The sequence below is a fragment of the Cynocephalus volans genome, chromosome 9, assembly GCF_027409185.1.
Source record: "Cynocephalus volans isolate mCynVol1 chromosome 9, mCynVol1.pri, whole genome shotgun sequence".
Classification (NCBI taxonomy): Eukaryota; Metazoa; Chordata; class Mammalia; order Dermoptera; family Cynocephalidae; genus Cynocephalus; species Cynocephalus volans.
In genome coordinates, this window is record NC_084468.1 from 19656092 (window position 1) to 19678124 (window position 22033).

Consider the following 22033-nt stretch of genomic DNA (forward strand, 5'->3'; position numbering starts at 1 on the left):
GTCTTCTAAGCACATAGCCCACTACTTATTAAACATACTATGCAATTTTCCATTTTTGTAGGAATTTGAGTAAGTACTTTCTCCTACCTGAAATGGCTTTTCCTTAACCCCCATTTACACCTGCTGAAGGCCTATCCTCCTGTTCAGGCCTAGCACAAATGTTCCCTCTTCATTAAAGTCTCCCTATATTCCAAGCTGGAATAAATCTTTTTTTTTTTATTCCCATAGCACCTTGCAAAGCTCTCAGGGTATTTTTCACATTTTTCATCGTTACTGTTATTACATCCCCCATTAGATTGTGAGCACCTTGAATTTAATCTATTCAACTGAAGTGAACTGAGTGCATGCTGCGCGTCAGGGACTGAGCTAAGTGCATGTACCACAGATATAAGAGAACCCCTCGAATTGCTTACAGTGTAATGGGCAGATGATTCTGCTTTGTTTACCCTTATAATCTAGTCCAATAACTTTCAGGGAGGAATTCTGAAAACATTTATTGAATTTAATTGAGTTAGCTCGATAACCATCATAAAAATCACTCCAAGGATAGGAATGTTTGCCTTTTATTTAGCATGTGCTGCTCATGGTGCCAAGCATTGCACTTGCTTTTAACGGCCTTATGAGTAAGGGGCTCTCTCAACAGAGGGAATAATGGTAATCTGAGAAGTAAGGCTGGGTGCAAATTTGCCAAGATAGATTTAGTTAGGGCTGAGTTCAACCTAGGCCTGTCTGATGTCAAAAACCTAATGTCCAGCCTAGAGCTAATTTATAACCTCCCCAAACCACCTGAACTCTCTGTGCTGTGGTGTCCCTGTTGGTAAAACAAAGTGGCGTCTCTGTATCACTAAAACTCTTTCCAATGGTTCTAGGAGGATGGAGTTTCACTTGGATGGTAAGCAACAGAAAAATTAAAATAAAACAAAACAAAACAAAATCCACAACCCACCAACTTGTAATATAGACCTATAGTCTCTTATTTTAAATTCTAAAATCTAAAAGGCTCTGACTATTGAATCTTCATCAAACTAAATAGGCAGCAAAAGCTGACCTGAATTGATGTAAAAAATTTTTAAATAATCTTGGTTTATTCTGCTTGGTGAGAATATTTATATATTTTACTCCAGAAATATTAAGAGGTACTGACCCAAACCCACTGGCAGTGTTAACTTAGCATTTTATATGTTCTGTTTCCTCTCTAAACCCCCCAAATTCTTAACACATTTGTCCCCAAGATTTTCAGATAGTGGATTATGTATCTGTACTGGTATGTCAACATATCAAGCTTTTTAAAATCAACTGTAGACCAGAAATTCAAGAGCAGGAAAGCAGAAAAACCGCCTGGTGGAGGTGGTGGTGCTGGAGATGTTGGAGCCACTTGAACAACGTGGGGGGATCACTCATGCAAATCTCACAGGGGGATCACGTGCCCGCAGCACTGAGCTTTTTGTGTTTGGCCTCAGCTTTTGTAAAGCTATCCCTGGTTAATATTTTAGACTTTTCCCTGAACAAGAGGGCATTGGAGGTGCTTCCAGGAAGCAGAATTTCAATAAGCAGCTGCTCACTCTTGTTCAGTGATCTGTTGAAGCAGTGGAACTGTTTTAACTCAGAAAGGCTAGCATTTGTTTTTTTTTTTTTTTCCACTTACACATTTTCTCAAAGGGCATGTAAGGAATTAGAGAACCCCTGCCACTATCCTTTTTGAGGGACCCCCTTTTTGTGTGTGTTTGACTACCCATTTTAAAGTTTGAATATGGGACATTTGTAAACTCGTACAATTCTATGTCCCCAAACTGAAAGAATATTTACAAAGTGGAATTGTTACACAGCCTTTCTCTTTCAAATGTCAGGTTTTCAAAGTTTAACAAGAAGAGATTGAAGTGGCAACTGAAATCACATATTTCTGTATTTCTTAACTGTTCAAGTGCATTTTCATATCTGCCACAAATGTAAGTTTCAGGTGATTAGTAGGAGACACAAGTATTGGAAATTTAAAAAAAAGACAATATTTTTGTTCATTTTAAGATTTAAAATATAAGTACACTTAGCAGGAATTATTTAAAGAAATTAACTAAACAAACATTAATCTTATATTCTATGTTGGGCACTTTGGTAAGTTGAATAATGCCCACTCCGCAAAGTCCTTGTCTTAACTCAGATATTATGGATATCTTGGCTTATGTGGTAAAAGGGACTTTACTGATCTGATTAAGAATCTTGAAATGAAGAGATTATCCTGGATCATTTTAGTGGTCCCAGTGTAATCACATGGGTCTTTATAAGAGAGAGTCATGAGATCAGAGTCAGAGAGAGGAGGTGTAAGGACTGACGCAGAGGTCAGAGAGGAGAGATGAAGATGAAGATGGAGAAAAGGGTCATGGGGGAAGGAATGCAGGTGGACTGTACAACCTGGAGAGGGCAAGGAGATGGATTCTTCTTGAGAGCCTCCAGAAGGAATGCAACCCTGCTTTTTTTTTTAATTTCAGCATAGTGAGAACTATTTTGAACATCTGACTCCCAGAAGTGTAAGATAATAAATTTGTGTTGGTTTCCACCACTGAGTTTGCGGTATTTTGTTACAGCAGCAATAGGAAACTAATACAGACAGTGTGACAAGAGAATACAGGGCAGTTAAAAAACTTGGTGGTGTGAATCTAGAGAGGAGTGGACCAAAGAGTTGCAGGCACATGCTCAAAATGAATCCTGTGTTATGTTTTTTACTAGAGGCATCACCTTTGCAAATTCCGGCCACATCCTCTTCTAGGGGAATTTACTCCTTTCTTTGTTCTGTTTAATCCTCTTCCACTTCTGGCCATGTCTGACAAGATGAACGAAAGACTTCTGTCCCTGTGATATATAACTGTGTGACCTCACTGGAAAAGATGAGCTTGCCCGATTGTTTTCCTCTCTCCAGGATGTTTGTAATTGAGGTACTGAGAGGCTGAGTTCGTCGGGGCTCTGAGGTAGCTTTGGTAGATGGGATGGCCATTTTGAGACCATGGAAAATTGCATGAGTGAAGAAAACTGGTTCTGAAAGAAGGAGAGGAATAGAGTAGATGTGTTGAGAGAAGCTGGGATGGGAGAGACGAGTTTTCCTTGAGAAGCAAAGATTTTACCAGCTCCTTTGAGTTTTAGCTGCAGTTATTTTTCTGTCATTGGATATTTCATATCTCTTTGTCATTTTAAATCATGCCCACTGCACCCCACACCTACCACCCAATTGCCCCCAATGCCATCTGTATTAGTTCATTTCTGTTGCTTATATATGAATACCTGAAACTGGGAATTTTTTTAAAAAATAAAATTTATTTCTTACAGTTTCAGAGGCTGGGAAGTACAAAGTCCAGGGAACACATCAGGTGAGAGCCTTCTGTAACAATGCAGGTGTCACATGGTGACTGGCATGAGCAAGAGAGAGCTAGCCTGCTCACTTACTCTCCATTTAAAGTCATCAGAACCATGCCCACGACCACTTACTTAATCATCAATGGATTAATCCATTCACGAGAGTACAGTCATCACAATCTAATCACCTCTGAAAGTTCCCATCATTCAATTACCATAATAGGATTTGCCACCCTCTTAACATTGTCACAGTGAGGATTAAATTTCCAAAATATGGAACTTTGGGGGGGCATATTTAGCTCATAGTACCATCTTTATATTTTAGTTAATCTAAGTTAATTTTTCCTATATTCAAATAACTCTTAACTCAAAATACTTCCTATTGTCAAAGACCACGTAAACAGAAATAGGCTTAATTAAAACAGAGAAGATGGTATTGACGATGAAAGAAGGCTATAGAAGTTTTAATCCTTGAAATAATCCATCTTGTCCTAAATGTCCAGAAGCAAAACAGGGTCTAAATGATCTCTCAAAGTTTCAGGATTCCTAGATTGTTAACAGATGATCATTTAAAAATATACACTTATTCAGAGAGTTAGTTATCACTGATTGTACAAATCAAATGAACAAAGCTAAATAACCCCTTAAGAATTTGCTCTCATTTGATACAACACTCATGAGGTAGCACTATTAACACTCCTCTTTTACAGAAGAGGAAATTTGGGTGTAGAGAGGCCAAGTGACTTGCCCGTGATCTTTTAACTGAGTTATTTGGGTCTGGGGCTCTGCTCTTAAAGATCCCACTCCATTGCCTCATGGAAAAATTTCAAATAAACTATACAAGCCAGAAGCACTCAACTGTGAGATATCAAATATTAATTATGCAATGCTCTGTTGCTCTGCCATGCTGATGAGCGAGGAAAAAAATTTTATACTTAAAATTTATTTGTCTTCAATTCAACTGATGATGATCATGTTTTTGAATTACATTGATTGGCCATCATTAATGACTTCTCCAAAAAAAAAAAAAAAAAAAAAATCTGATGCTGTGATTCTGAAGTCTGAATCCATGATTATTAAAGTTAGTAAAACAGAGTCACATGTTTCTGGTTGGGAGCATTAGTAAATATGAGAAGTGGCATGTCGTGCTGGGAATGGCTCAGTCTGTAGTGAGACAGACTGGGATTAAATGTTGGCTACGCCATTTGACAACATTGAGACTCTCTGAATCTCAGTTGTCTCATGTGTTTAATGGGAATAAAAATGTCCATCTTTCTGGGCTTAGTGCTAGAATTAAGCAAAATGTGTGCTATGTGGTAGATATTTATGAGTTAAATAAAGAAAGCAATTATGTTTATGTTCAAAGCCAGTGGGAAGCATTGTCTATGAAAACCTTCACACATACCAATACCAAGATTATTTCATCATACCACCTTTGACTATTTCATTTACAAATGAGGAAATGCGTGCTTGTAGGGGCCCAGAGGTGGGATGATTGAATGCTCTTTTATTGAGAGACGAAAAGAAAGTTTCATAAATTTTGGTGAGTGTATTAGTTTTCTGTTGATACCACCACAAATTATCACAAATTTAGCTGCTTTAAACAACACCTTAGGGTTTTGTATGTCAGAAGTCTGGCACAGATCTCCCTGAGGCTGAAGAAAGTTGATGTCAGTGTACCTTATTCCTGAAAGATCTGTAGGAGACTCTGTTTCTTGGCTCGGTCAGGTTGTTGGCAGAGTTCAGTTCTCTGTGACTGTAGAACTGAGTTCCTCGTTTCCTTGCTGGCCAACGGCCGACCATTCTCAGCTTCTGGAGACAACCTGCGCTCCTTGGCTCTCTTGTCTCTTCTTCCTTTTCAAAGCCAACAATGGCAGTTGAGTCTCTCTAAAGCTGCCAACTCTCCACCTCTTCCTCTGTTGTTCAATCTTTCTGACCCACTCTGCTGCCTTACTCTTCCACTTCTAAGGACTTGTGTAGTTCTGTCGGGTCCACCTGAACAGTCTACAGAAATCTTTCTCTCTCAAGATCTTTCCCCTAATCATATATGCAAAGTCCCTTTTGCCAGGTAAGGTAACATGTTCACCCATTCCACGCATTAGGACATGGACATGTTTGGGAGGGGGAGGAATTATTCTGCCTACCAAGTGAGAAATAGCATGCAAATGTGTTTTTCAAATATGGAGTTATTATGCACTATTCACCTTATGTTGCAGTTTGCAAAATAAATGAGCTGATGTTAAAAATACCCACTAATATGGACAGATAGACAACACATGCTTGTGCGTAATTTGGCTTCTACTTAGCCAGTTTACTTCCCACCGTTCTCATTCCTTTTCTAATAAGCTATCCACCGTCCTTAAACTGAACGTTCAGTTCCCAGAAAGAATCAGACTTTTCTAAGGGAATGAATATACAAACAATGGCCAGGTCATACAAGGGTACTACAAAAAGTTCATGGGAAGATATGTGTTGTCTTTTTATTCTATTTTTCCACTAACTTTTTGAAGTACCCCTGTAGGTGACAATAAAACTCAGACCCACATAAGAAGTCCAGGAGGCCAAATCACAGTCTCTGCAGCAATCAGCCCAGAATAGTCAGGACTTGGTCAATACCTGCCAGCTTCTCTATATTTTGTTCCTCCTGTTTCCTACTTCCAACTCAGGACCATCCAGAGAAAGCCAAATGTGTTAAACCAGTGACATAATATGTGCCCTTCTAGTTTGCCGTTGTCCAGCTTCCCTGTGGCAATAACCTCCAACGGAGCATACCTGAAGCCTTCTTCTTCTTCTTCTTTTTTTTTTTTTGGACTATAAAGCTTTCTCTCTTCCCTGGCTGCCTTTGAGTATTTGTCAAACACAAGTGATGGTGGCTAACTCCCTTGCCATAGCAAACTCTGAATAAATAGCCTGTTTTGCTGATTTGGGTGGTCTTTATTCCAACCACCTCCTTTGGTCCTTTGCACATTTGTTTCCCCTTTTCCTCTTCCTGGATTGCTCTTTCCTCCTCGCCTTATGTAGGTAATTTATATTCATCTTTTAAGCAGCAGCTTAGACATCACTAATAACAATAATAACAATAATAATTATTATTAGAAAGATGGCTAACCTGTACTGAACCTTTACCATATGCCAAGAACTGTTCCAACTAAGCATGTTCATTTAGTGACTCATTAAGCTCCAACAACAACTTACTGAAGTAGGTTTCTATTATTATCTGCATTTCATAGTGGGGGAAAAATAATTCAGAGAGATCAGTAACTTGCCGAAGGTCATGAGGCTAGTAGGTGAAGGAGTGGGGATAGAATTTAAATAGCCTGGCACTATAGTTCATTCTTAAAACCATTATGCTGTGTTGCTTCCAGAATATATTTTCCAATGCTCCGAGTATGGGGTGGGTACCTCTGGTCATATGCTTAAATCGCTCTGTACTTTATTTTTACTGGTAGTAAGGTAATTGCTGTAATTGTTCATGAATTTATCTGTAGCCCCTCCTAATAAGCTCCCTGAGGACAAGGGTGGTATTTACCTTGCTTATTTATGTTTGTATGTCCAGCATATAGTAGTTTCTCTATCAATGTATATTTAAGGAATGAACACATAAATAATTGAAGGAATAAAACACATGCAAAAGTCTAAATTATTATTTTTTTAGAATTGGAGGGTACTAAGTTAAAGAGAGAGAGAGAGAGAGAGAGAGAGAGGGAGAGAGAGAGAGAAAGGGACCTTTCCTGGCACGTTTTCATTGCAACACAATTCTACACATGACTTTATGATCTTTATCCAGAAAACAACCTCTTCAAATAGGACAGCTTCTCTTTTCCAAGCTTAGGTGCCATCCCTACTCTTAAACATACAACCACATGAAGTACGGGCACCACCTTCTCCTCAGAAAGTCTCTTCCAAGAGTAATCATTAGGCTGGACTCAATATCATCTCAGCATTGGTTTCTGAGGCAGGCATCTTCACCTTAATAACATTCTTCTGAACTCTGTAGCAATCCTAAAAGCTCTTTCTTATACAAATGAAATTCTTGAAGAATCAGCTGAGAGCCAGGGGTGGCTATGTATTCCCTTGGACTATGTCAGAATTTTAGGAAAAAAAAAAACCCAGCTGGGTACTCCTAATGTCCCAAGCCTCTGGCCATTTCCTCTCGTAGCCCACATCCTGGGACAGATGCTGAGCTCTTGTTTATGCTCAGGGGGTTTCCTTTCCTAGACTTGTGAGGCTAATAGGTATGGAAAAGCATTAAGGCAGTCATCTGGATCTGTTCCTTTACTTTATATTTAATACTGTTGAAATCTATTAATTCATTCAACAAATACTTATTACTTACCAAATTTCTGGTACTGTTCCAGGATTTGGGGATACAGAGGTGAACTAGGTAGACAAGACCCCTGCTATCATGGGGCTTGTATTCAATTGAGGTTAAGAGACAAAAATGAGCATACAAACAAATGAATGAAATCATTTCAATAAATGTGAATGTAACACAAAGTTAGGTGATAATGATTTGCCCAAATGCATCCATTTCACAATGTGTATCTTCCAATTATGTCACCCATCACTCTCTCACACTCTGATCAAAGAGTCTTCTTTGGAATTCTTTATGTTTCCTACCAGCTTTTCATTAATTACATCTAGGAAGCAATAACCATTATTTTTCAATAAAAAGTCTATTAGGAAATTATTATCGATCATTTCCCTTTTAAAGTTTATTGACAACATACTAAAAATAATTTTTCTTTTCTTTCTTCTTTTTTCTCCTAGGAATTGACTATTACAACAAGATCATTGACGACTTGTTAACAAATGGGGTTATGCCCATAGTGACGCTCTACCACTTTGATTTGCCTCAGGCTTTAGAAGACCAGGGAGGTTGGTTGTCAGAGGCAATCATTGAAACCTTTGACAAATATGCTCGGTTTTGCTTCAGTACTTTTGGTGATCGGGTCAAGCAGTGGATCACCATCAATGAGGCTAATATATTTGCCCTGATGGCATATGAATTGGGTATATTTCCTCCTGGTATACCTCACTTTGGAACTGGAGGTTATCAGGCAGCTCATAATTTAATTAAGGCTCATGCCAGATCCTGGCACAGCTATGATTCCTTATTCCGAAAAGAGCAGAAGGGCATGGTGTCCCTATCACTTTTTGCTAGCTGGGTGGAACCAGCAGATCCCAATTCAGTGTCTGACCAGGAAGCTGCTAAAAGAGCCATGGCTTTCCATTTAGATTTCTTTGCTAAGCCCATATTCATTGATGGTGATTATCCCGAAGTCGTCAAGTCCCAGATCGCCTCCATGAGTAAAAAGCAAGGCTATCCATCATCAAGGCTTCCAGAATTCACAGAAGAAGAGAAGAAAATGATCAAAGGCACTGCCGATTTCTTTGCTCTGCAATATTATACCAGTCGCTTAGTCAAGTACCAGGAGAACGAGAAAGGAGAACCGAGTTTTTTACAGGATGTGGAGATTGACTTTTTTCCAGATCCATCTTGGAAAAATATAGATTGGGTCTACGTGGTGCCATGGGGAATACGTAAGTTACTGAAATATATTAAGGTAAATACATGATTTGCTTGTGTCCATATACACCCAAATATGTGAAGGTGGCAAGAGAGATAAATGTACATGCGAATATGTACCTGAAAAAGAATGAATTTCAGTAATAGCATATACATTTGTTAGCTTGGGAGGAACAGATTATGATTTTAGTTGATGAGGGGTAATTAGCTGTGAAAGGGCTTTAAAACCAGTGGTCAAAAGATTTGTTGTTAAAGTTGGTTGGGGCTATAGGTGTAGCTTAAATATGTATTTTTGGGCTGTTGTCATGACTGTGATTATTAAAAGGCATTTTAAAGATTGAGATAGCTTTCGTGGGTCTTAGCTGTGCTGGATGGCGTCCAGGTAGCTGAAATTAAAATTTCAAGTTACTGGTTTTCAGGACCCCTCCTGTGGGAGATCGAGAAAGTAGCCACTGGTGGGACCAAGGGGTTAAGGAGCAGTGACAATCAGCAGATGCTGATGGAGGAAAAATATTTCTCTTCTCATTAGAATAAGAGTAATTTTACTGTCTTCACAGACATTTGCACAGTTTTGTTTTTCCATAGTTAGTCATAAAAGGTGAGTATGTAGAAAATTAAGTTAATAGGGTCAGCACAATTTGATGAAAACTAGTTTTGGGGTTGTAGCTTAGAGAAGATAGTGGGTATTGCACCTGATTTTATGAGCGCTTTTAAAAAAAAACATCTGTTTGAAATAGAACTTCTGCTCTCTTGTTCTAGGATACGTATAATAACCCTGTAATTTACATCACCGAGAATGGGTTTCCTCAGCGTGACCCCCCGTCTCTTGATGACACTCAGCGCTGGGAGTATTTCAGACAGACGTTTCAGGAACTGTTCAAAGGTACCATTTGAAATGATGAAAGATCAATTGTGCAAACTTAATACAATTTTCCCATGAGCCGATTTGCATTCCAGCAAAGACCAATGATTTTTGAAAGCTGAAATTCATGTAAATCAGTGAAAACCATGTAATTAAGAGAAGGGAGAAAAAGTATTTAGGAAAGAGAAGGTGAGGATTTTGGCTTAGCTTCAACCTCCTAAAATCGAATCAAGTAAAAGCGACTGTCTTCAGCATTTTGTGACTCCTGGGCGAAGGTGACAAGAACAGAAGGAGTGGTGGCTGTTGGGAGAGAACATTAATTATTACAAAAAGATTAGCACTGATCAACTATAGCATGCTTATTTGCATATTTTAATATCCTAGCTATGAAGAAAGGAATTGACAGGATATTTAAAGGACCAAAATTAAGCATTTGTGCAATAAACTTCAAAATGGCACAAGTCTTCTGTCAATGTATATTTCATTTAAGCTGTGACCAAGCAGCACAATTAGAAAAAGGTTTTGTCGTGTAGAAAATGTGAATTGTGTTTCAAGACAGTATTATTCTGGTGACTGTTTTCCCTCCAGGGAACTCTTTTCTATCTTTAAAAACAAATATGAAGGAATAATCTTTAAGTGGTAACACATAATTCTAGACCACTGAGCCTGTCTCTCCCCCTGCCTCCCACACTTTAGCTAACTCTTGGAAGATTGTTTGTTGCTTTCTAAACCTAATTCCTCCTCCCTATAAAGAAACCATATCTTAGCAACCAATTCCAATGCAACATGAAAATTTCCTTTTTTTTTTTTTGCCACGATAGCTACACTTATCTCTTGTCATTCATTATTGAAAGGTTCTGGAATTATTCTTTTCCAGATTATTCAGTATTATACTAAAAACAGCTGGAAGGAATTCTGGAAAGTGATGCAAAGTGGTCTCTTTTCAAAACCTGTAGTATTTTGACTGTACCCCTTACTCAGGCCTGGAGTGTACGGGCAGAAAGCAACTGGATTCCTACAATTTGGCCCAAGTGAAAGAATTTTTTTGTATTACACACAAAAGATATTCTTCTGGGTGGGAATTCACCTTCTGATAACAGACGGAAATCTTTAGTTTTCTGAAATTCCTCCCCACTTCTGCCTGTAAATGGGTCCTGTTCATATTTAATCCATTGATGTTCCCAGATTTCATCCTGAATGAAGGTAGGCTAGTTACTATCAAGCAGATTTATGGATGGATACAAGGAGCACAAATGACTTGCCTAAAATTGTTCTGTGTATTTTTGGGAAAAGACAGAAAAATAGACATGGGCTTTTTTCATTCCCAGCTTGATGCTTTGTTTAGTACTAATCATATAAGGGTGTTTCACTGTTTTTTAGAATAGTTTCAAGTACTTTATGTATGCCCTGCAAGTAGAATAAAATACTGCCCCATGCCAATAGATAATCAATTGGTTCAGATGCAGGCACATGATATGAGCTGGGCCAATCCCAGTTCTTTCCTAAGATTTAGAACCCAGACCAATCAGTTTGTGTTTTAGACTGTGTTGGGGGATATGTAACTGTGTGGGCCATGGTGGCTTTGTTTTACTATGTAAGCATAGGAGCACTGCTCCCAAGCATCGAGGGAAGAGGAGATCAGAAATAGGGAAAACTACTGGATGGCACTTGAGCCTCTGATTCCAGTTTTCCCTGAGATCCGGCTGCATGTATGTCATTGAGAGGAATTACTTTTAGGTATAATAAAGTGCTCTTTCTGCTTAACCTTATTCTAATAATGAGTCATTACTCCTGCTTTACAGATGAGGAAACTGAGTTTCAAAGAGGCTAAGTTATTTGCTCAAGATCCCAGAGTTCTGAGTAATATTTTATGGAACAAGGCAGAATGTATGTATGTATTATTATTAGTAGTAATTGTTTTGGTGTTAGACATGATGTGTGAGTTCAGGACTTTCTGAGTCATCTGTTTGCCCCACCACATAGCACCCTTTCCTTACATTTCGTACTCTGGGCTTGCATATATTCTTTGAAAGTGCTTCATGCTGTCTGAAAGAGCCAACAGGTCTATGACCTTGGACAAAGCTCAGACACTCCATATACTACTTCTCATCAGAACAGAGCTGAACTTACTAATCAATTTCCTGAGACTCCTCCGAGGTACCGCTGATGATCTTGGTTGGCAAGAACTTACTAGTAAGAAGCACTCTGTGAGTAATTAAAAATAATAGCAGGCCAAGGAAGACATTTGTGGGAAGCTCTGCAAGTGAGAGCCCACCAAAACCCAGGGAGTCAGATGGATGATGGCTTTGTGATTACCATGAACAAAGCCTTCCTCCGACATCATGCATACTGACAGGCACATAATGACACTATTGTTGGATCAATGGTGTCCGCCTAGAGGTCTTACTGATCTCTTCAGGTGAAGTCCCACAGCAATTAATAGAGCAGTAAAAAGTAAGCTAATGTTTCTGTTTCCTTTTGGGAAAGAAGAAAAAAAAAAAAGAGAGAGAGGGAAAAAGCCATTTTAAGAAAAAAGAAATTAGTACATTTTTAATTGTTGCATTGTTTAATTGTATTTAAGTAACTTTAAATAGATTATATTTTAATTAATGTGGATACAAATAAGAGTAAAGCAACACCAAAAACTTAAAATAACATAAACCTAGGCTTGCATTCCAGGTGTGCAAATTATTTAATGAGGGGATTTTGGCAAATTGCTCGATCTATCCAGCCCTTGGTTTGTTTACCTATAAAATGGGGATAACACTTTCCTTGTCAAGGTTGTTACAAAGATTTCATTTAACGAGCTATTGCATAAAAATCCACTAGCAATTCCCTGGCACATAGTAGGTCCATAAACAATGATAGTTAATAATTATCACAAAATGTGCACCCGTAAAAATATACTTAAAACCTCTAAGTTATGTCCTTGATATTTTAAAAAATGCCATTCCAAGACTTATTTTCTATTCTTTGTTCCCCCCTCTAAGTTATAGCAGAACATTTGCCCACGTCTGCATGTTTCTCTGTCATTCTTTTTAAGGGAACTTCGGATGTGTGTTGTTAGCACTGGCTATTTCCAGTCTGAATTGTGTGGAGGAGAAAGCAGCAACTCCATTCATTACTTCCATCTGAGAGGTTACCAGATTAGGTGAAAAGTCAAATCATTGACAGCAGAAACAACTGTCAAGCAACTGGGAATTGCTTTGCCACATGAATTTTTGTGTAAATTTGGCATTCAGTGATCTTCAAATAGTTAAGCTTTCCTCACATCACATGAATCTTTATTACATTCATAAAATTTACACCTGTCCTTGATCCTCCAGAGCCAGTGGGCAAGTTTGAGATCATACAGAAATGCACATAAAGGAATTAATTCCTTTATAAATGTTTCTATGGAGGTGAGGGAGTGTGTGGAGCCATGGGAGGCTGCTGCCAGTAGGCGGCGCTCCACTCACGGTCTCAATTCTCCCAACAGCGGATTTGCTCCCGTGTGCGCGCCCTGTTCCTCCCACAGCCAGCATGTGTCTGCCTTTACCTTGGCTCATGACCATTCCCGAGCTCAATAGTTTTGGGAAAATTTCTAAGCAGGCAATGGTTCAGTCATCTATTTTCTAAAATGGGGATAATAAAAACATCTATCTTCTAAAGGGTGATGAAGAATGAATAAGATAACACTTATAATGCCTAAACAGAGCCTGGCACATAACTGATGATTCTGTAAATGACAGCTAATTTTTGGGGGGGCTGTGAATTCCACGAGGGCTGGAGCTGTGTCTTTTTCATAATTATATCTTTAACCCCAAGCACCATGCCTGTTATATAGTAAAGTTCTACACTTGTTCGTTGGATTTGGTTGTGTCTATCACGGAACGGTTAGTCCATAAGTAATGAGAAATAAATGATTAAATGATAGGGAACTCTATTTTTTTTTTCCCCATAAGGAAAAAAAAAAAAAAAAAAAAAAGTGCAGCCTTCTGGAAAGTTTCGGAGCCAGCCCAACTTTCCAGTGAGATCCATGCCTGAGTTAGCACAGTGGTAGATGATTGCAGAGAAGGTTTGTTAATGACCAGCTTTAGGCTTTTAATGACAAATCCCCTCAGCAAGATGTCATTGAAGTTATTGAAGACTTCACTGGAAGTGTTGAAGCTGATACATTGTAATAAGAAGGTTATAAATCTTGCAGCTTGGATATACCACCAAGATGAGATGCTGAGCACAGAGTCACCCTGCTGTTGTCTGTCAGCATTCTTGCTCCTGCTTCCTCTTCTCCTTCCCATGGAGAGTCGGTAAAGGAGAAAAACATCCATTTCCCAAAGTACTGCAGACCTGGCAGCCACCTGCCTATGCCAATTTCAGATCACAGAGGCCCATTTAACTGGACAAAATGTGTTAAGCACCTGCGTTTTCCTAAATGTGCATAAAAAATTCCTTAGAGTTAAAGAAAGCTCTCAAAGGTTAATGCGCTGACCTTTTAGAAACACTAACCAGTTAAACATTCACTGGAAGCGCAGAACAGACCAAAATTCCTGAATGTAGGTTCCCACTTTGCATCTATTGTTTCACTGCTTCTCAGAGAAGACTTTTGTTACCTTGTCCCCTATGAAGCAGTCCCTCTCACAGCTCACAAAGAACCTATGTGGAATATGTTTGTTTGGCTTTGTGTGTGTAGGGGTGGAATGTTGGATTGACTTGGTCCTGCTAGCAAGGCTGCTCCTGACTACACTGGATGGCTGCTAGCAAAGAGGAGGCAGGTCAGAACAGAGAAGGAAGAATGAGATTCGAAAGCTGTGCCCAAGAATTGTCGGTGGGGGCTGGTGTACATACTCGTGGGATTTTTTTTTGATAAGCTACTTCATCAGACTTGCCCAGGTGAGGCACACATTTGTGTGATCAGAGACATACACCACTTAGCAGGCACATCCACTTAGAAACATAGAACCTGATGTACCTGCTTCATGGGAACAGGTTTCATGGAGTTGCCTGTGTGAGAAGCATACCACTCACACTTTAGAGAATCTGCACCGGTGCTTTTGGATTGGAAACCATTTGTTCTAGTCCGTTTTGTGTTGCTATAGCAGAAATACCTGAGACTGGGTAATTTATAAAGAAGAGAGGCTTATTTAGCTTACGATTCTGGGACAGCTGCATCTGGCACGGGCCTCAGGCTGCTTCTACTCATGGCAGAAAGTGGCAGGCAGCTGGCAGGTACAAGCAGATCACATGGCAAGAGGAAGCAAGAGAGAGAGGAGATGCTACAGTCCTATAAACAACCAGCTCTCGCAGGAACTAAGAGAGCGAGAACTCACTCATTAATTCCCCCTCCCCCAGGGAGAGCATTAATCCATTCATGAGGGATCCACCCCCATGACTCAATCAGTTTCCAACACTGCCACATTGGGGATCAAATTTCCACATGAGTTTTAGAGGGGACAACACATCCAAACTCCATCACCATTCTTTATTTTATGTCTGTAGCATTCTAATACCTATGCTGTGTTGCAACTGATTGACATCCCCTTGGACTTTTAAATTTGGTTTCAACAGCTTTGAGGTGATAATTACTTAAGGTCTCCCACTACCCGAGTCCCAGCGAATTTTAAGAATATTATAAAGCCTTTAAAAAAAATTTTAGATTCAGATGATTCCAAACTGACTTTCCATTTTTTTTTTAAATGACAATCTGATCAGTAGTTCTTGTGTGAGGTAGCAGCAAACAGAAACTTATTTTTATAAATGTAAAAGAGACCTGCAACTAAAGCAATGGAAGTATAGTATCTGAAGAAAATCTACCTTTCCAATATATGGTGTAGACTGAATGGAACCTAGAAAAAGGGGGAAAGAAGAGGAAGGATTTGATAATTATTTTTAAAATGTGTTCCAAGAGAGAGATATGCTGGAATATTCAGGTGACAGCAACTGAGACTGAGGGAAGGTGACTTTCTCAGGTTTTCCCCAGGGTATGGATGAAGTGGTCCTTAAGCATCTGTCTATGTTAGCTCTTATTTCCAAATCTCCCAAATAACCTGGTTACTATCTGACCTCTTTGTTATCTTGGAAGTGATGAAGCATTGCTTTGGAACGAGGCTGGTAAATTTCATCTTAGTATGATTGGCAGAAGTTGCCTGGATATCTATGTTAAGAAGGATTCTGTTGGACTGCTGTGAGCTCATGGAAAGAAAGGAGAGAATTGGGCCAGGTGTTAACTATCAATGCTCAGAAAACATAACATGAGTTTTCCAGGGCTTGAAAAGGAATATTCCCCACTAAAATTAATGCATTGACATTATGATTTGTAAATGAAGATCTTGCACGTTCATCATAGGGGATTATGTCTGGGTGCAGTAGAAAAATGAATTTCTGGATTTGCAGTACTGAGTATTAGACCTGAAGCAGTGTTGATCTCACCAGTTCTAGAGCTTTCCTGTGTTCTTATCATACCTTTTTATAATGTCAGTATTTCTCAGGCTGTTGAATCACCCTACAGTGACATAAATACTGTTTCTGCCAACTTTCACAGACTTGTAATTGTGTTAATTACAGGTTTTGCATCCTATCTTATTTTTCAGTAGTGAGCCTGACACTGTGCAGGAGAAAAATCGCAATATTATGAATAAAAACATTAAAAATTGGTGCCATAACTGCTGCATGGTACAGTGCCTGCTTAACTGCAGCCTTGTCACAATTCAATACTTGTTGTGTTAGACAACTGAATAGGTGGAACCTGAGAGACACTTTGATTCTTGAAGACAATACCCATTATAATCCTTGAAAGGAAGGAGGAAAACCATTTTCAGAAAAAAGTGGAAGTTATTAAAAGGTGTAAGCACTCATAGGCAGAAGCAGTGTGCATAAAGAATTTATTCACCGTTTTTTTAAAGACAAAATTCTGACTGGAATAAAAGTTTGGAGTTCTGCACTATATACTTAGCATTCAGTAAGTGCTCAGTAAATGTTTAATGAGTGACAAGAAGATTGAGTCTAGATTAGCAGGAAAACTGAATTACTTCTGGGAATTTCAATGAAATATTAGGTTTATACCACCATTGTGCTTTTCTGATTTTTAAAGAAGTGGTGGATTGTTTTTACTATTATGAGAACACTTTCATGCATTGGTATTATGCATGGGTGCTAACTTTATGCTTTTAATATTAAACTTCGGTTTGTGGTGACAATAATTTAGATAAATGCTAGCGTTTTTAAGCTCTCTTTGTAAATGTTCTTAACCTCTCTGTGCCTCAGTTTCTTTATTTGCAAAATAAAAGGGTTGAACTAGCTGATATTTTGGGATCCTGCCAACATAAGAATTATGTGACGTTCTAAATTTTCTTTCCAGAGAGGTATGTCATGGATCACATTTTATAACTCTAGGCTGTAAATTAAATGTAAGAAATTATAATTAATGGTCTTAAAAAAACCTCTCTTCATTTTCTTTTATCGAGCTACTTAATTCAAAATTTAACACCTTTCTTATATGGACATAAAATTAGACCTTGCTCCTCAATGCACTATTTCTATTGATATTGATTCAGGTTCCAGGTAACATTTTCTTGACCTTCAATCTGAGTGTTTCCTCTTCTATTCGCTCATATTTGAAGATGGAACTCACTTTTCTTCCCTAGAGAAAGTTCTGCCTCAGAGTTCATTGAGTCAGAAGGACACATCAGATTCAAATTTAACAAAGTCACTGCAGAGAACATAAAATCTCAGAGTGGAAATTGGATGAACAAATCAGTTCAAAGAATCAGTGTAAAAACCCTAGCTGAACAACTCCACAGCAGTTACAATCACCAGGACTGAAATCACCTTTCAAAACACTGTCATGGCAAATGCCACCTAATCTATCAAGTTTTAGGACAGTTAAGTATGATTTTTCAAAGTTTATCATGAACACATAATTTGTTAGGCAGTGCAGTAATTTTAACCTACCTTAAATTTAACTTGAGTATGAAAGTTTTGTCTCTGGGTGAGATCCTAAGTTCGGAGGAGGAATCAAGCTGTAGTTTTTTCAGAATTAGTGTCCCACCTTACTTCTGTGTGGAGACGTGGTGGACGTCTGTTTTTCTATTCTGACTTTTGAGCAAAGAGCTTATTCCAATCAGGGCTGCTTTTACCCCAAGTTACTGTTTAGGTAGCATTTTCTTCAATACAATAAACATATCAGCCTGGTGTTGGAAATGAAAATAGTCTCTTTTGGAATAGAAAGTAATTCTTAAGGCTTATCTGGAAATGCTCTGTGCAGAGGTGGGGGAGGGAGGCCCATCTCTTTGAATAGGGTCGTCTCATCAACAGAAGTCTCTGGTATGTGAATGAGATTTTCTAAAGAAACAGTATCATGGACTGAGATTATTTTGTGTCTTTCTAAAGTTTGGCCAGATTTTCCCCCTTGTTTGTGAAAGTCTAGTATAGAAATCACTGCCTGCTTTAGAGACAAGTGAAACCATTATGGGTGGAGGAAGAAAAGGCGTCTGAACTCTGAAGAATTTTGATTGGTGCTGGTGAGTGAAGATGAATCAGATGCCACAAATATTTCAGATGAAAATATTAATGATCTGGGCACTGAAAAGTGGACACTGGGAGCAGGATAGGAGGAAGAATGTATTACATCGGCTTATGAAATAACCTTTTTTTCTTTCCCAACAAGCGAACTTATTTTAGTAGATTTACACCCAGCTCACAGTTTTAATAATTGTAAATGACCATGTTCTTTTATGAAGCATAGTCAAGTCAAATATGTTTCATATTTAAAAATGAGTGGAGTAATACAAAAATTAGATCATTGCATAAAATATGAATAAATGAGTCTATTTTAAGTGTTACGTTTATTCGTAGATCATTTTTCTTATGTGGCTGAAGCTATGCTGACTTTATCTCTTAAAACATTTTTCTTCCAAAAAAACTCAGAATATGTTCTTGATCCGTTGAATGAGCAGTTGGCCTTTTGTTTAAAAAAAACTCGAAACGTATTTCATGGCCACATTTTGCTGCCCTCATGAATATGTGGTGGCAATGTCAAGAGTGGCTCAGAAAAATCCTTTAACACTCCTAGAAAAACAAACGGCGTGATCTTATGTGTAAGTTTAGTACAGACAAGCAGAAAATTTTATAAATACTTTCACACTAGAAGTATTTGCTTGTTTGACATAGGAAAAGAGCATATTCGTTAAAGACAGATCTGTGTTCAAAACCTGGCTCTGACCTTCTTTCATGCTGTGAATCTTGGGTAGTTATTCTACATCCATGGATACCAGTTCATCATCTCTGAAAATTTATTTTTGGTGATAATTAACAAAATACTTCATATCCTAGAGAAATGCTTAGCATGTAAATCCTCAAAATGATAACTATTGCAGTGAATTCTTTGTTACCCAGCATCTATTAACCAGGATTTTAGAAAAACTGTGACTTCCTGCACAGTCATCAAGCACTGATAATTTATGCTTCTCTTGATGACCCTGAAATGCATTCTGAATAATTAGAGAAAGATTAAATTATAATCAGTTCAGTTTCAGTGTTAAGTGTATTTTAATTTATTCTCATTCTTTCAAAATTTATAATCCTTCTGCATGTGGTAACAATTAACAAAAAATATTTGATTAGCTGCAGATCTACTTTCCTGACTATCTGACTAACATGGAGTTTACTGTATATTGTTGGAACCCAAACTCTGACCTACAGATGAACTGGCCATTCACTGGATGGATTCACTTCATGCTGATCTTACATCACTCTCACAGCCGAAGTGTTGACTTATTGCCTGTTGGAAATTCTAGAATTAATCTTTAAATATCCTTGAACAACAGTCTTAGAGTCTATTCAAGGCACTCTTGGCATATTATTTTGATCACAAGGTCCTAGTGCTGGTCATCCCTTCCGATTTGGTGCAGATGAGTAACTAAATCTTCTAGCCTTAAGGCTGTCTGCTTCTTTTGCTGGACACATCAACTGACCCTAGGAATCAATCTGTCTTGGTGTTTCATCAACCTTTATTCTTATCTATTCATGTTTTAGACTTGTTTTAACTAGGCTTTTTAGGCTATGTAAACTTCCTGATGAAAACTTCACCATGCATTTTAGCATTTTTGTGGTTCTTTGAACTTTCCACATTTTTTCTCGTCTATCTCCCTGTGCCTACCAATGTCATATGCTGCTTTAAAAGGTGGCTTAACACAGGTTTTGTGTTAATAAATAGAGTCTCTTAAAAAATTTACTAATATTATTGATCCTTTGTGATCTCAATTATCATGGTACATTTTCAGGCAAGCTGATTGATTTTCATGGTTCAATTGTCCAGCATAGGACATAGTATTCATCAGTCCCCTTTTGTCTCCCTCATTTAGTCTTCCTTTAATCTCTGCCCCACCCTGAAATCTCTCTTTGCAGCCTGACAGTCTTCTCTTCCATAACACCCTTTGCATCCCAACTGACATCTCCAGTACTTACTCAGTGAAGTAAGCAGAGGCCGATTGTTTCCTTCAAAGGAGGAACAAGACTAAGGAGAAAAATAGCTGATGAAGTGTTAATTTTGCATTCCCAGCCTAGACAACTCTTGGTGCTAGTGTGAAGGGCAGGATTAGTTAGGGTGCACCTGTCAAACTGTAGAAGCCTTCCTTGCTGATGTTGGGGTGGGTGCCTAGTGAGGATAGGGAGCTTGGTGCTTAGCCAGGAAGGAGCAATCAGCACTCTGCCTACACTAGACTTGTGATTCCTCTGAGATGAAACCCACTGGGTAGCTGTAGTTCAGTTGTTCAGGTAAGCTACCTGTTACCGCTACTGTGTGTAATTTTTCCCCAAAGTGATTTTTCTTATTATATAGACATGTATTAAAAGTCAGCAACTCAATGGTGTAGCTATCATTGTTACTCTAGCTATAAGCACACCTATATCTCTTCACTGCAAACATGTTTCACATTTGACAAACCATATTTACATTATAGGGCTATTTTGAATCTCTTGGGAACCATGGATTTTGAACTTTGATATATTCAAATGGCCAATTGCAGTGCTTTATGGAATAGGCTTTTTTAACAAAATGTGATATTTTCATAAGTACAGCGTAAGATCACCTCGCAGAACAAATGAATTTATGTTAATATAAAATGTGAAAATTTGAGAACATTCACAAAATTGAAGTTAACATCTACACTAGCTTTCTGTACCAATTCATTATTAGTCATGGAAATGCCATATTTAATATGTGTATTAGGCATTTTTACATTTCTAATGCTGGGTTCTTTTAAAAATATGTGTAAATACATTCATCCTAAGTAACTTAATGCTTTCCTTTTTCCTTTTAAGTAAGGGAGTTTCTTTTTCTTTTTTTTAAAAAAATCTTTTCTATGGAAAAAATCTTAGTTTCTTTTTAAAAATATTTTTTGATTAACACAAATACTGTTAAATCTTCGGTATTCAGAATACTGGTGGGGAGAACAGTTAAGAAATGCCAGTTTGAATTTGTTGAGAGGGATTAATTTTTGTCAGTTGTTGAAGATGGGCCATTTGATTACATTCAGATTCTTGTTAAAAAGAAATACAAAGAACAAGGTAGTAAACCAGGACCAGGAAGGGAGAAGGGAGAACACAAATGTCCTAACAGTAGTTAGTGTCATAAAGCTTGAAAACTGGTCATGCATGTCAAAAGGGATTCACCATTGGTTACATCAGGAGTTCTCAAATTGTGCTCTTGGAGCCTTGAGTTCCACGGAGATACCTTTGGGGACTCTGTTAGGTTGCACAGAGATTGGTGAGAGAGCAGGGCTCCAGGGCACCTCAGCTTTTATGGCTGCATATATTAAGAATCCACAAAAATTTTCATTTGAAAGAAAGACTCTATTGCTAAAAAAAGAAAAATTGGAAAACCACTGAGTAACAAGGATCTCATTATCAGAGGGGAAGAAGCATAGTAACTCCTTTGGGGAAATAAAACTTAACTTCCTTTTTCCTTCACTTAAAAAAAAAATGAGTTATTTCAAATATACAGAAAAATACAAGTACCCATTTAACAGTGACCTAGATTTAACAAATGCTGATATTTTGCCATACATACTTTACATTAAAAAAGACATAAAGCATTAATGACCCAGATGAAGCCACTTTGTACCCTTCCCAAATCTCTTTTTCTTCCTCCCTTGCTTAAGGTAACCCTGATCTTGAAGCTGATGTGTATCTACCTGTGTCCTAAATACACATTAGATAAATGGTGCCATGTTCACATATCGGTTTCCAACATTTTGTTCTTTGAGATTTATCCATATTGATAGTTTTAGCTCTAACTCATTCTTTTTAACAGATCTATAGCA

The 22033-nt window shown here is 38.1% G+C and overlaps 1 protein-coding gene across 1 annotated transcript in view; it reads left to right on the plus strand.

The window, feature by feature from the left end:
* LOC134386585 (cytosolic beta-glucosidase) overlaps positions 1–22033 on the plus strand; it is a 119272-nt gene that overhangs the window by 45690 nt on the left and 51549 nt on the right. The window contains exons 3-4 of the mRNA XM_063108792.1: positions 8113–8909; positions 9632–9755. Coding sequence (XP_062964862.1) covers positions 8113–8909; positions 9632–9755 — 921 coding nt within the window. The remainder of the gene's footprint in view (positions 1–8112; positions 8910–9631; positions 9756–22033) is intronic.